We start from the raw sequence: 13,276 nt of genomic DNA, 5'->3' as shown, positions 1-13,276 counted from the left end.
AGATTAGGAAAAGTTTTTTGCTTCCTATGTCTCATTACAATAACAGATACATTTATTTTACTTATCCCTTGCTCTGAAAACCAAGTTGGCTCTCAACTGCCAGCTTCATGGTTAGGAACTTCAATAGCTATGTAGAAGTAATCTTTGCACTTGAAAGTTTAGCTTCTTAATGTAAATGTATTTCATATGGGATATATAAGCAGGGTAAAAGTAAATTCACTCCAAACCAGTACACTTCATAGTCTATTGGTTTTCCTATTAGCAAGCAAAGAATTTCAAGGGATACTAAAGATGAATTTATCTAGGAATATTTGCTTTAATAAAGTAAATAGAAGCCTCTTTTCCCCTAAAAGTTTAATTCTTTATTTAAGTGAAAATGATTGTAATTATTTTATTTTATGGCAAGTAACTTTAGTTTCAAAATCAAATTTTAAAAGACCTTTAAAAAATACATAAGATATTTACTATCTTGGTTATGATTTTAGTCTTCTCTTTAAAAGTCAAGAAAGAATGTCTACCTTGTTGAAAAAATGCAAATACAAAAGTCTTTATTTAGTCTCAAAAACCCTAATTTAGTCTTAAAAATACTCGTTTACTAAAAGTCTAATCACTTTTTAAAATTTATACTCCATCTAAGCTGTGGAAACTTTCTAAACATATTTTTATCATATGATCCAGTGATAACACTCCTTGCTATCAATTCAAAAGAGCTGAAAATGTGTCCCCACACAAAAACCTGCCCATGGATGTTTATAACAGCTTTATTTATAACCACTAAAGCTTGGGAGCAACCAAGATGCCTATCCTATGACGTACGTACTGATATTCCTTCCACTTTATAGATTAGAATACTGAGGCTTAAAGAGGCTGGATGCTTTTATCATGACAAGACAGCTAAAAAGTCCTAAAGCCAGGAATTGAAGCCTGAACTAACTCCTGAGTCTGTGCTCTTCACTTCTATTAATACCTTTGGGAATTTTACAAAACTTTAAGGACTTAACAGCAATATTTGGACATAAAGAGCAAAAGATATCCCCAGAAGCCTGGAAAATATGGGGATCCTAAGGTTATTGTTATTTAACAAGTGTTTACATAGCATTACTATTTACCATTAGAACTCACTATTCTAAGCACTTTATAAACAGAAAATCTGAACAGGCCAAGTAAAGAGTAAAGAGATCGAGTCAGTAATCAAAACCTCTCAACACAGAAAACAAGACAGGACCAGAGAGCTTCACTGGAGAATTCTACCAAACATTCAGATAATGAACAACAACCCTTCTCAAACTCCTCCAAAAACTGAAGAAGACTCCAAACTCATTCTACAAGGCCAGCACTATCCTGATACCCAAGCCAAAAACAACACAAGAAAACTATAGACCAATATCCATGATTGAACCCATTATTAGTAACATATCTTGGCGGGGGCAGTCAGAAAGTTAAGGCTAACTTATAAAAAGGAGTGGGGTACATTAAAAAGAGTAGCAAGTGTCCAACACAAAAACTGAACAGGTAACAGTTTTGCTGCAGTAAGAGGAACATCCTGGATTTGAAGATCAGAGTGTCTCGGCAGAATGATTTTACCTTAAGACTTTTGTAGGGAGATATATGCGAGTCACAGCTGGAGAGGTGAACAGTTGAGGTTGTTTTACAATCAGGGAATTCTCAGTCAGCTGAACAGGCAGTGTTTATCTCTAGCTGTAGTTAGATTTGTTGTGGGGTGGGGGTAAGAGTTGCAAGCTCAGTTAATCATTGATGAGAGACAGATTGGGGAATCGGAGGGTCCATGTCTGGCTGTGTCAGTGGGTTCAGGTAAAAAAGGGAAAAGGTCTGTGATTGACCTTGTCACAGATCAACAAAGAAGTCATCCAAAGTCCTGTGGGAGCCCTGAGAAAGAGTAGGCAGAGTCTCTTCAAACTAACATGGGGAAGGGTCATTCTTTGTGGAAAGCCATTTCTCAGCAGACAAAATTTCCAAAACTTTTTCACCCACCACTGTGTTCTGGGAGCACAGGACTCAGGTACAATTCAACACATCAGAGGAAATCTGGAGACTCAGTTCCAAGTCCTAATTTTGCTGCTAACTTCCATGAGGACCACAGCATCCTCATCCCTAAAATGGGGAGGGGAGGATGCCTTGCTAACTTTACTTCATTACCCCAATGTTTGATGAGTCTCTGAGAAGAGAAGAGGGACTCTTGGGGAAACGGAGATGACAAGTGAGGGCAGGGAATAAGGTTCAAAGCCACAAAGGGAGGAGGGGACAGCAAAGAATGACTATGTCACAGAAGGGGCGGGGAGTGTCAGCAGTTGCACCATGACTCCTGAGACCTTTAGGGTCAGAGAAGAGGCACCAGGGGCTGGACTTGCCCACCCCTTCCTCTTTCACCCACATCAGAGCCAGATCCCAGCTGTGCCTTGTATAACTGGATTTTGATAAGGGCTAGTTTGAAGATTGCTCTAGCATCCTTGCTCCTTCCCTACCCCCACAAAGTAATATTTCTCCCACAGCTGTTCTTGCCAAGGCTACTTGGATTAAAGACTGAGGCAGCTGAGAGCTTGATCTGACTTGTCTGCTGCTGGCGAGATCCCAGCCTGTCATGAAGTGCTGTGTCTTCTTCATGTTCATGAGCACGGCTGGTGAGTCTAGGTCTTGTTGCTGCTTAGGGAGTGATGTGGTGATGTGCGGGAGGATGGGGCTTCCCAGGTGGTGCTAGTGGTAAAGAACTCACCTGCCAATGCAGGAGACATAACAGACATGGGTTCGAACCCTGGGTTGGGAAGATCCCCTGGAGGAGGGCACTGCAATCCACTCCAGTATTCTTGCCTGGAGAATCCCATGGACAGAGGAGCTTGGTGGGCTATGGTTCACAGGGTCTCAAAGAGTTGGACACGACAGAAGCAACTAAGCATGCATGCACGCACATGGATCAGAGGGGAAGTAGCTGGCCAAAACTGAAGATAGAGGAGGTGGTGGGCATTTCCTTTGATTAACTGTTAATGGAAGTGAAAGGTACTACTCTTGATGCATGGCTCACCCCTTCAACAGTCTCTCTAAGCTGCTTCTGCACCTGTGAGCAAGTTAGCATATGTCTTTATAAGTGCTCTGCACTCTCCCAGGACTCCTGAACAGAGAGCAGAAAAGTACATCTTCCCTTTCTCCGGGCAGATGGACTCTGGAGGAGTAAGTGCAGGTTGGGAAGGGGGATGAGTCAGGGGCTATGAAAGCCTCAGGTCCCTCCCCCAAGCTCTTCCACACCTTTCAGCACCAAAGTCAGGGAGGATTTAACTTTTTACTTTCATTCCTGGCAAAAGTGAATTTAGAATAATATTTTTAACATAGTAAATCTTTTTTTTTCATTTTTATTATACACAACACTGCCAATCAGGGTTTATGATCAGCCTCAGATACGCCTTTGTGTTAGTTTCACAGAACTTCAGTATACCTCCATCTCAAGCAAAGACATGTGTCAGTTTTCTTAATGGGTAGAGCTTGGGTGACATGCATGATCTCCCTTAGAAAAATGGGACAGATGAACCTATTTGCAGGGCAGGCACAGAGAGGCAAACACAGAGAAAGGAATGGTGGGCCCGACAGGGGAAGGAGAGGGTGGGATGAATCAAGAGTAGCATTGACGTACACGCACTACCATGTATCAGATATTAATCGATGGCTGGTGGGAAGCTTCGGTATAGCACAGGGAGCTCAGCTCCGTGCTCTGAGATGACCTGGAGGGGCAGGATGGAGGCGGGAGCGAGGGAAGGTCGAGAGGGAGGGGACATATGTATTCCGATAGCTGCTTGGAGTTGTTGTACACCAGAAACTGTAAAGCAATTATCCTTCCATTAAAATAAAATAAGGAAAAATGGCTCCCCACTCACTTTCACTTTTCACTTTCATGCATTGGAGAAGGCAATGGCAGCCCACTCCAGTGTTCTTGCCTGGAGAATCGCAGGGATGGGGGAGCCTGGTGGGCTGCCGTCTATGGGGTCGCACAGAGTCGGACATGACTAAAGCGACTTAGCAACTGCAGAAGACTGTTTTAGTTTGAAAACCTTAGGGTGGGAAAAACTATGCTGGCCAACTCTCACCTCTTGCCCTATCTCTCTACCTGTGACCCCTCTGATTCTTTAGGAGTCATTCTGGCAGAAGCTTCTAACATTGAGAAGACGAATGAAGTAGATTTTACTATTCCTTACATGGTCTACCTGCAGTCCTTCCCAGAACCCTGTGTGGGGACACTTATTCACCCGCAGTGGGTACTGACCGCTGCACACTGCCTCTCTCCGTAAGTATTTCTCTGCTCTTGGGAGCCAGGGGGGATCTATTTAAACAAAAGCAGGTCTGAGGACAGTATGGAGATTCCTTAAAAAACTAGGAATAAAACTACAATATGATTCAGCAGTCCCACTGCTAAAACATACCCTGAGGAAACCAAAATTGAAAAACACACATGTGCCCAAATGTTCATTGCATCATTATTTACAATAGCTAGGACACAGAAGCAACTTAGATGTCCATCGACAGACAAATGAAGAAGCTGTGGCACATATATACAATGGAATATTACTAAGCCATAAAAAGGAACACTTTTGAGTCAATTCTATTGAGGTGGATGAACCTAGAGCCTATTACACAGAGTAAAGGAACCCAGAAAGAGAAAAACAAATACCATATATAAGTGGATATTTATTGGATCTAGAAAGACAGAACTGATGAAACTATTTGCAGGGCAGCAAGGGAGAGGCAGACATAGAGAACAGATTTATGGACACAGGGGTGAGGGGAGGAAGGAGAGTGTGGGACAAATATAGAGAGTAACATTGAAGCATATACACTACCTTAGGTAAGATAGAAAACTGATGAGAATTTGTTCTATGACTCAGGGACCTCAACCTGGTTGAGTTTGGATGAGACATGTAAGGTGGGAGGAAGGTTCAAGAAGGAGGGGACATAGGTATACCTATGGTTGATTCATGTTGATGTATGGCAGAAACCAACAACTATTGTAAAACAATTATCCTTCACTTAAAAATAAATAAATAAATTTAAAAAGCAGGTCTTGTGAGGCATCCTAGCATGCTCTAATGGCATCCCAGGGAATCAGAAGATTCAGGAAGAGAGAGTCATCTTTCCAATGGGGAAAAAGATACACACTTGGGCAGTTTAGGAGGATATGAAGAGGAAGATGTCAAAAGTCTCTTTCTCATGCAAAATAAATAATAGACATCCATCCAACCTACTTGAGGGCTTCCCTGGTGGCTCAGATGGCAGAGAATCTGCCTGCAATGCAGGAGACCTGGGTTTGATCCCTGGGTCGGGAAGGTCTCCTGGAGAAGGGAATGGCCACCCACTCCAGTATTCTGGCCTGGAGAATTCCATGGACAGAGGAGCCTGGCAGGCTACAGTCCATGGGGTGGCAAAGACTCAGACACATCTGAGTGACTAACACTTTCAACTTTCATCCAACATACTTCTGGAACACTTACCATATTCCAGGGACTGCTTAATGAACTGAAAAAACAGCAAGGGAACAAGATGGTAATTAGTTTTCCCTCACAGAGCTCACATTCTGGTAGAGGAAATACGCCAAAGCAAATAAAAGTCCCAAAATGAAACATTGAAATGAGTGCCAAGTTGAAATATACAGGAATGAAACAAGATACCTACTTCAGTTAGGGTGATTGTATCAGGTCTGTTTGAAGAGATGAAACCTACACGAAGAGGAGGATGAAACCAGGTTGAATAAATTCTGGGGGAAATTCCAGGCAGAGGGAAGAGTGTACAGAAGATCTCATGAGTAGGGGTGGGTGTTCACAGGCTGAGGTTGAAGTGTTAGGCGGAAGCCATGTGATTCAGGGAAGACAGGAAGAGTGAAGGAGCTCTGCGCGAGATGATGCTGTCCTTTACAAACCTGTGTCTCTGTTGTGCGTGACAAAGTGTTAGATAATTGGAACCTAGTCAGAGTTTCAGGAGTGTATAACGGTCACTTCTAACTCAGAGTTTTCAGCCATCTGGTCGTTCAAGACAGTTCATTCAAACACAGATTGAAACCCTGCTTTGTGTCAGTGAGAAACAGAGGAAATATAGACAGGAAATATAGTCCATCCACTCCAAGAACTGGCATTGGAAATTTGGATTTTCTTCTCTCAGCCAGACCTAATGCACAAGCTATCTTTTGGCAGGCAGTGGCTCCTGTGTCTGTTACATGACCAGACTCCTGGCAATAGAAGTGGGTGGGTTTAAATTTCTCCAGGAAATATAATAGAAAGTGGTCAGTGGGAGTCCTGTTAGACTGCTAAGAGTCTTTTGAATCTATAATCAGTGTAGGCAGCTTGCATTAAATACAAAGATATGGGCCCAAAAGAATCTGGAAAGGGCCTAAGAATATCCAGAAACTGCAGGTACAATATACTTGCTCCAGAGTTGTTTCAGACAGTGGAGGACAGGCAAAGACCTCTGGAATAATGGATTCTGGTGCCATATCTGTTACCTATTCATTCAGATTATCCAGGTTGTCGTTGTGATCATTAACATCATCGACGACAACAACTAGATCCCACTGACTATGTTCTAGGTGGCAGATACCATGTCAGATTGTATGTATATACATTGACTAATACAACAATCCTGTAAACTATTGTTCCTACTATTTTACAGGCCAAGGCAGGTCACTTTGGTTCTCAGGTCTAAGAAATAAAATGAAGATGATTAGATGATTAAAGAAAGTCACCTATGAGACTTCTTGCAGTTCTGACATTCTGTAACCCTTATTTTTGTTTTCTGGTTTTTTTTAAATCTCCCTGCCTTCCTTCTTCCATAGTGTTAAAATCCGATTGGGAATTTATCAACCCAACATCAAAAACCAGCACGAGCAGACCCAGAGTTACTCAATGACTGTGCCCTACCCTGACTTCAACCCAGAATATCTGAGCAATGACCTGATGATGATAAAACTGTCTGAGGCTGCTAAACTCACCACTCAAGTGGGAACCATAGCCATAGCTATGGAACCCTTATCACTTAATGAATCCTGCTTTATCCCAACCTGGACCTGGAGTAAATATAAAAACCGTAAGTGTTTGACTCTGTGTTTTTCATCCTGAGAAGGTTTTGGCGCTGGGGAAAATGAAGAGAGATATACCTGAAGCGCATCTCAGGTGTGGCTCAGTGGTAAAGAATCTGCCTGCAGTGGAGGAGATGCAAGAGATGAGGATTCAGTCCCTGGGGTGGGAAGATTCCTGGAGGAGGGCATGACAATCCGCTCCAGTATTCTTGCCTGGAGAATCCCATGAACAGAGGATCTTGGCAGGTTCATGGGGGTCACAAAGAGTCACACATGACTGAGCTCACAGCACACACGTACATGAAGGACTTAGCTTATACTACCATTATCCTCCGTTTCATTAACAGAGGATACTAGAACCACCATTTGATATCTGAAATGATAAAGCTGAACTTATTGCTTATTATAGAAGAGCAATGCTGAGCAGACACAGTCTCAGTGAGCAGTACAGAGTACTAAGCCATGCTTACATGAGGTTTGTGGGAAGCTTTCCACTGAGAGTTTGGAGGACTTTCAGAGGCTGAAGAGAGTTGATGTCATCTGTAGAGGCTTGATTACCTGGGTGAGATTGTTGTTGATTGGTTGGCACTCAGTTGTTTATTGGAGGAGTCTAACATGCTGACTTTAAAGAGTGACTGACTGATTGGCTTGTTAAAGCCTACTCACTAAGGCAAGTTGTGGATAGTAATCAGGTTTAAACCTTTCTCATGTAGTTACAGAACAATTCATATATTCTATAAAAACAAATAAAAAGTAGGAGACTGGTCTATCAGTCTGTTTTGTAAAGGTAACAAGTGGGAACTTTTATATGGTCAGTGCCAGTGAAATTTGGCAACTTCACTTCAATTTAGAAGCAGCATTCTAGAGAATCTAAGTGAATATATCTTCTGAACAAATTGAAGCTTTTTCTTTTTTTTTTTTTTAATGGTTTTTTTTTATTATTATTTTTTTTTCCAGTGGGTTTTGTCATACATTGATATGAATACATGTAAATCCAAATTGAAGCTTTTAAATCTTATTCAAAGTAACTGCTTCACATTTTACAAAGTAATTTACGACATACACTTGAAAACAAAATAAAACTACAAAAAGTGTCATCATATAGGCTCTGCATGTCATTTCAGAATCACAGTGGCAAATCAATTCTATAAACTCTCTAGGGCCAGCCTCCCAATATTTATTAAGAATTCACTATTTCAAGTAAGTAGGTTACTTTCACCTACCTTGTTCTAAGTATTTCAATTAGGTTTCCAAAAAAGTTAAAACTGAACATAACTCTTCTCATCCTTTTCTGACCTGACACTTCCTGCTCTGATTTGATTTAAAACATTAGATTGGAAATGTATCCAAAATATTATGCTTTATAAGTAATGCTAGGTTTAACTTGAGAGATCTCTAGTTGATTTTTAGCTTCCTTCCTCCTTATTTCTCTCCACCAGAGACTAAAATTACATAATGTGTTGGTTAGGCTCCTTACATCCTGAGGTTAACAGTATAGTAACAACTGCAATACGTGAGATGAGCAATGTTACTTCTTAGGGGAAATTATATATGTGTATTTATACATATACATACGCACTTATAAATAACCCACTTATAAATGGTCTCACTATAAAAAAAGCAGTTTAAAACACATTAAAAATCATGTTCTCCCTTTATGATTAAATGAAAGATGATGAAGTCGGTCCCCAAAAGGAAGGTTTCTTATGGACAACAGCTTCTGTCTCTTTCTCCTCACAATCATTCATAATTTTCCTGTGGGTTTTTTTAAGCTTTCCAAGTTATGCACAGTACAGAGAGAATTATAGATCTGATGATATCTGATGTAAGGCTCATGTAATGCTTTGAATCCACTGCTCAGACACAGAGAGACTGAACAAGGGGCTCTAAGAAGGATGGAATGTCTGATATCTACTATAAATATATACAATGTATTCACAAAACAGAGGTTGATCACAAGAGTATATGTGATCAGGAGAGTCACCCTGGACTTTTCTCTTTCCCACAGTTAGTGACCCTGACATCCTGACTTGGATAAACCAATATACTCGTCCCTATGATGAGTGCCAGAACATGCAAGATGAAAGAATGTCAGTAAACATCATGTGTGTGGGGCAACCTCTAAAGACCCTAACTGATATTAAGGTATCTTTCCTATCACCAGACAAGCACACAGCAAGGGGTCCATGAGGAAAGGTGCTTGTAGGAAACCAAATGGTATCCAAGAAGAAGGCCTGCGGTCTTCCTCTGCCTCCTCAGTCTGTGGATTGGTCATCCATTCCCCTGCCTTCCTTTAGAGTGGGAGGGAGTCAGGGGAGAGTCATTTGTCCTTTTTCCTCCTACTTGCACTCAGGTTGGTCAAATTCAAACCTGGAGAGGTGAGACCTGCATGGATGTGAAGAGAGGGTTCTCCCCTCTTAAGAAAAATGATTCCAGTCTGATAGAAGGTTCTGTTATCACAATGTGCCCCTTCTTAGAATAAATCCTTACTGGATGAGGAATAAAGCAACACTGACCCCCTGTCCCCTCTCTCTGGCAGGAAGTCTCAGCAGCTCCAGCCATCTGCAGTGGGAGGGTACACGGAATTTTGAGTTGGGCAAAAGGAAGTGTCACCCTTGGAAATGAAGGATTCTTCACAGAAATCGGTTCTTATTCAAGATGGATCATGAGCATCATTGAAAGCTACTGAGGCGTCTCTGGTCCTCCATCCCCTCAGTGCAGTATTTCATGATTTCCACCCTGGATCTACAACTCTCCTTATTATGTTTCTTGTTCTTGAGCAGAATTCATTAAAAAGAAATGACACTAAAAACTTATTCCTTTATCATATAAACTGTAAACATGAAGAGAAATCTAGCAACATTCCCAGCCATTTGTTCATTCAAAAATTGTTGAAATGTCTGCTATTTGGTAGGCGCTGCATATGCCTGGGGCTTTCAGGTGGCTTAGTGGCAAAGAATCCACCTGAGATGCAGGAGACACAGGAGATGCGGGTTCAGTCCCTGAGTCGGGAGGATCCCCTGGAGGAGGAAATGGCTACCCACTCCAGTATTCTTGCTGAGATAATCCCATCGGCAGAGGAGCTTGGAGGACTACAGTCCATGGGGTCGTAAAGAGTTGGACATAATTGAGCAACTGAGCATGCATATGCTAGGGGTACATGAGTAGATATAATGCAGACTTTGTCATCAATTAGCCAGTTCTATTACCTGGTGATAATTACTACAGTGGAGATGAGCAATAAGTTGCATGAGAAAATAGGAAAAAATCAGGGTGTCAGAGTCACAGGAGGTACCACCCAAGAGGCCAACAAATTAGAGGAGACTATTATAAAACTGAGGTATACTTAGGTAAAAGTCAGAAAAGCATAAAAACCATTATGTTCTGGAAAATACATGTAAGTAAGTAATACTGAAGGGTGGAAAATAAATTGTTCATAGAAGAGAAGACAGAACATGATAGAAAAGTATTATTTATGCAGGTAAGGATTAGATAGCAAAAGGCCTGACCTGTTTGGTAAAGAAATTTAGATTTTTTTATCTTGTAGGTATCAGAGGCTTAGTCGTTAAAGCCACCATGGTAAATAGAACGTCAAATGTCTGAATTGGGAGATGTAAGAACACAGAGTCTATAAGCTTTAAACACAGTGACTGTGAGTGGAAACAGAAGGGGCAGAGTCAGGGATCACCCCTGTTTCCAACTTGAACAACAAGGTAGATGGTGGTTCTGCTACTGCTGCTGCTAAGTCACGTCAGCCGTGTCCGACTCTGTGCGACCCCATAGACCGCAGCCCACCAGGCTCCCCCATCCCTGGGATTCTCCAGGCAAGAATACTAGATGGTAATATAAAGAGAAGTAATGTTTCCATCTGTAATGGATCAGGAGCAAGGTGGGGCATGTTATATTTGAGATCCCTGAAGGAAATAGAGGTGGCCATTACTAGCCAAGATCTGGATCTCAGATGATAATGAAACAGTGAGGTGGTTTCTGGGTTTGTAGGTAGTAGGTGTGGACTTAAGTAAAGTTCTGTGCTATTGGGAGGAGCTTTGATCCATGCTCAGGGTGTGTCTCACACCGGCGTGAAGTGGCAACGTACAGCATCCCAAACCCATTGATCAGGACACCTAAAATTACAGCATTGAGAAGATGTCAGATGACCTAAAAACAGGGGATCGAGTGATACATGAGAGGCTATGGAGTTACATGTAGGAGAGGGACAGCATGACATGGGATTATCTGTTAAAAAGGAAAAAAGAACAAAGAGATGAGCAGAGAGACTCACACCAGAGGAGAAAAAGACTGCAGAGAGTGAAGATATTTGGAGTTTATCTCATGAGGGACATGGTGAATCTGTGTCTGCAGAGATGGCTGAGGCGGTTTGGTTTTTTTATATTGATACCCTCTGAGTGTGGATGCATTTCTCTCCTATCAAAGCAAAGCAAAACAAAATAAAATAGCAACAAAACAGAAAAAAAAAAATGGCTGGGTTATGATGAACATCACAGCTTATCCTGGCACATACAGGAAAACCAAATTCTCAGATTTGGACACTAAGCCCATTTAATTCAACAACGCTTCTTTTTCTTGTCATCTTTGGCCCATCTAGACCACAAGCCCCTCTGTTCACTGGTCTTCTCCTGTGGGCTTGTCTCTAGTTACGCTCTGCTTCCTGTCTCTGACTCGCTGACCAGTGACCCCAGCCCCCTTTACTGAATCACATCTCTGTTCGTTCCAGAGTTTTTGAGAAAACGCTCATCTGATCGCTTCTTTCACTTTTTTCTTTTTAAATTGATCTATACTTGATTTACTACATTGTGTTCGTTTCAGGCGTACAGCTAAGTGATCCAGTTAACTTCATGTAACTTTCAATCGGGGCCTTTCCAGGTGGCTCCGTGGTAAAGAATGAACCTGCCAATGTAGGAGACACGGGTTTGATCCCTCGGTTGGGAAGCTCCCCTGGAGGAGGAAATGGCAACCCACTCCAGTATTCTTGCCGGGGAAATCCCAGGAACAGAGGAGCCTAGAGGCCTATAGTCCATGAGGTTGCAAAAGTCAGACATGAACCCATGAGCAGCTCACTCTTTGAGCCACTGAGCACTATTACTATTACTCTGCTTGTAGACAGAGGAAAGATCATATGATAATAAGTCGAGAGGCTGCTGGCCACAAACTGGAATGAGAGCTCTCACCAGGAACTGAATGTGTTAATACCTTGATCATGCGTGTTGAATTACTACAGCTGATTCCATCATTTCCTTCATGTTTTACTACAAAGCAACAGATAATAAAAGTCTGTTGTTGAAGCCACCCGGCCTGTGGTGTTTTGTTATAGCGGCTTGGGCAGACTAACGCATTTGATAAACTGTTCAGATCTTTGGCCCACTTTTTAACCCGGTTGTTTTCCATATTGTTGAATTTTCAGATTCCATTGTATGTTTTGGATGTAAATCATTTAACAGATACATGTTTTGCAAATATTTCTCCTTAGAGAGGGGTATATCTAGATTTTTAGCTCTGAATATTTTGTTTCACAATTGCCTGTTTATAGACCTGCTGTTCCCACTAGTCTATAACTTTGCAGTTGGGGCAGTGTCCTCACATCTGGGTACCTCTTACATGAGCATACAGCCTGGCACACATCACTCACACAGTGTAAATCACTGGCTGGCTGGCTGGCTGAGAGAATAAATGGATGAGTAGTACATGGAAGAAAGGACTCATATATCTCAACGAGGAGTTTAGTGTCAGGCAGATGGGTCAAGATCAGCCCCCGAGGGTGGGGTTATGGTCACTGGAAATAAATGTCAGTGTCACACAGATGAGGGTTAGCATCACAAAGGTAGGAGGAATCAGTCTGAAGTTCAGAGAGAGACATGGTGTCTGACACTTACACAGCAGGGAGCACCGTGAGCTTCGGCATCTCCCAAATTAGGTGCATCTTTCCCTGAAGACGGGGAGAGAAATGCTGGGTTCCAGATCCGTTCTCCACTGTGTCGAGGACCGGGTCATCTGTTCTCTGTCGATGCACCTCTAATATCTGGCATCACATCCTACTCTTTTGAAACTCAAACCTGCAATTGAAAGAATTCAGATGACAGTTGTTCCAACTCTAGAACCCCTTCCTGCTCCATCTTAGTGTTCTTCTTTCCTTCCTTGGCATCCTTTTCAAAGCACTGAACCTCATCTTTTGAAAAGGCTTCCAACATGATT

The 13,276-nt window shown here is 42.0% G+C and overlaps 1 protein-coding gene across 1 annotated transcript; it reads left to right on the top strand.

The window, feature by feature from the left end:
• The first annotated feature begins 2,599 nt into the window (after nucleotides 1-2,599).
• On the top strand, nucleotides 2,600-9,755 carry LOC133072918 (serine protease 58-like). Its single transcript, XM_061166448.1, has 5 exons — nucleotides 2,600-2,639; nucleotides 4,135-4,288; nucleotides 6,824-7,074; nucleotides 9,075-9,211; nucleotides 9,606-9,755. The coding sequence occupies exons 1-5, from the start codon at nucleotides 2,600-2,602 to the stop codon at nucleotides 9,753-9,755; spliced, it is 732 nt and encodes a 243-aa protein (XP_061022431.1).
• Nucleotides 9,756-13,276: the final 3,521 nt, after the last annotated feature.

Source organism: Dama dama, chromosome 18 (assembly GCF_033118175.1).
Source record: "Dama dama isolate Ldn47 chromosome 18, ASM3311817v1, whole genome shotgun sequence".
NCBI lineage: Eukaryota > Metazoa > Chordata > Mammalia > Artiodactyla > Cervidae > Dama > Dama dama.
The sequence above is the reverse complement of the archived record's forward strand: the minus strand, read 5'-3'. Positions and strand labels throughout refer to the sequence as shown.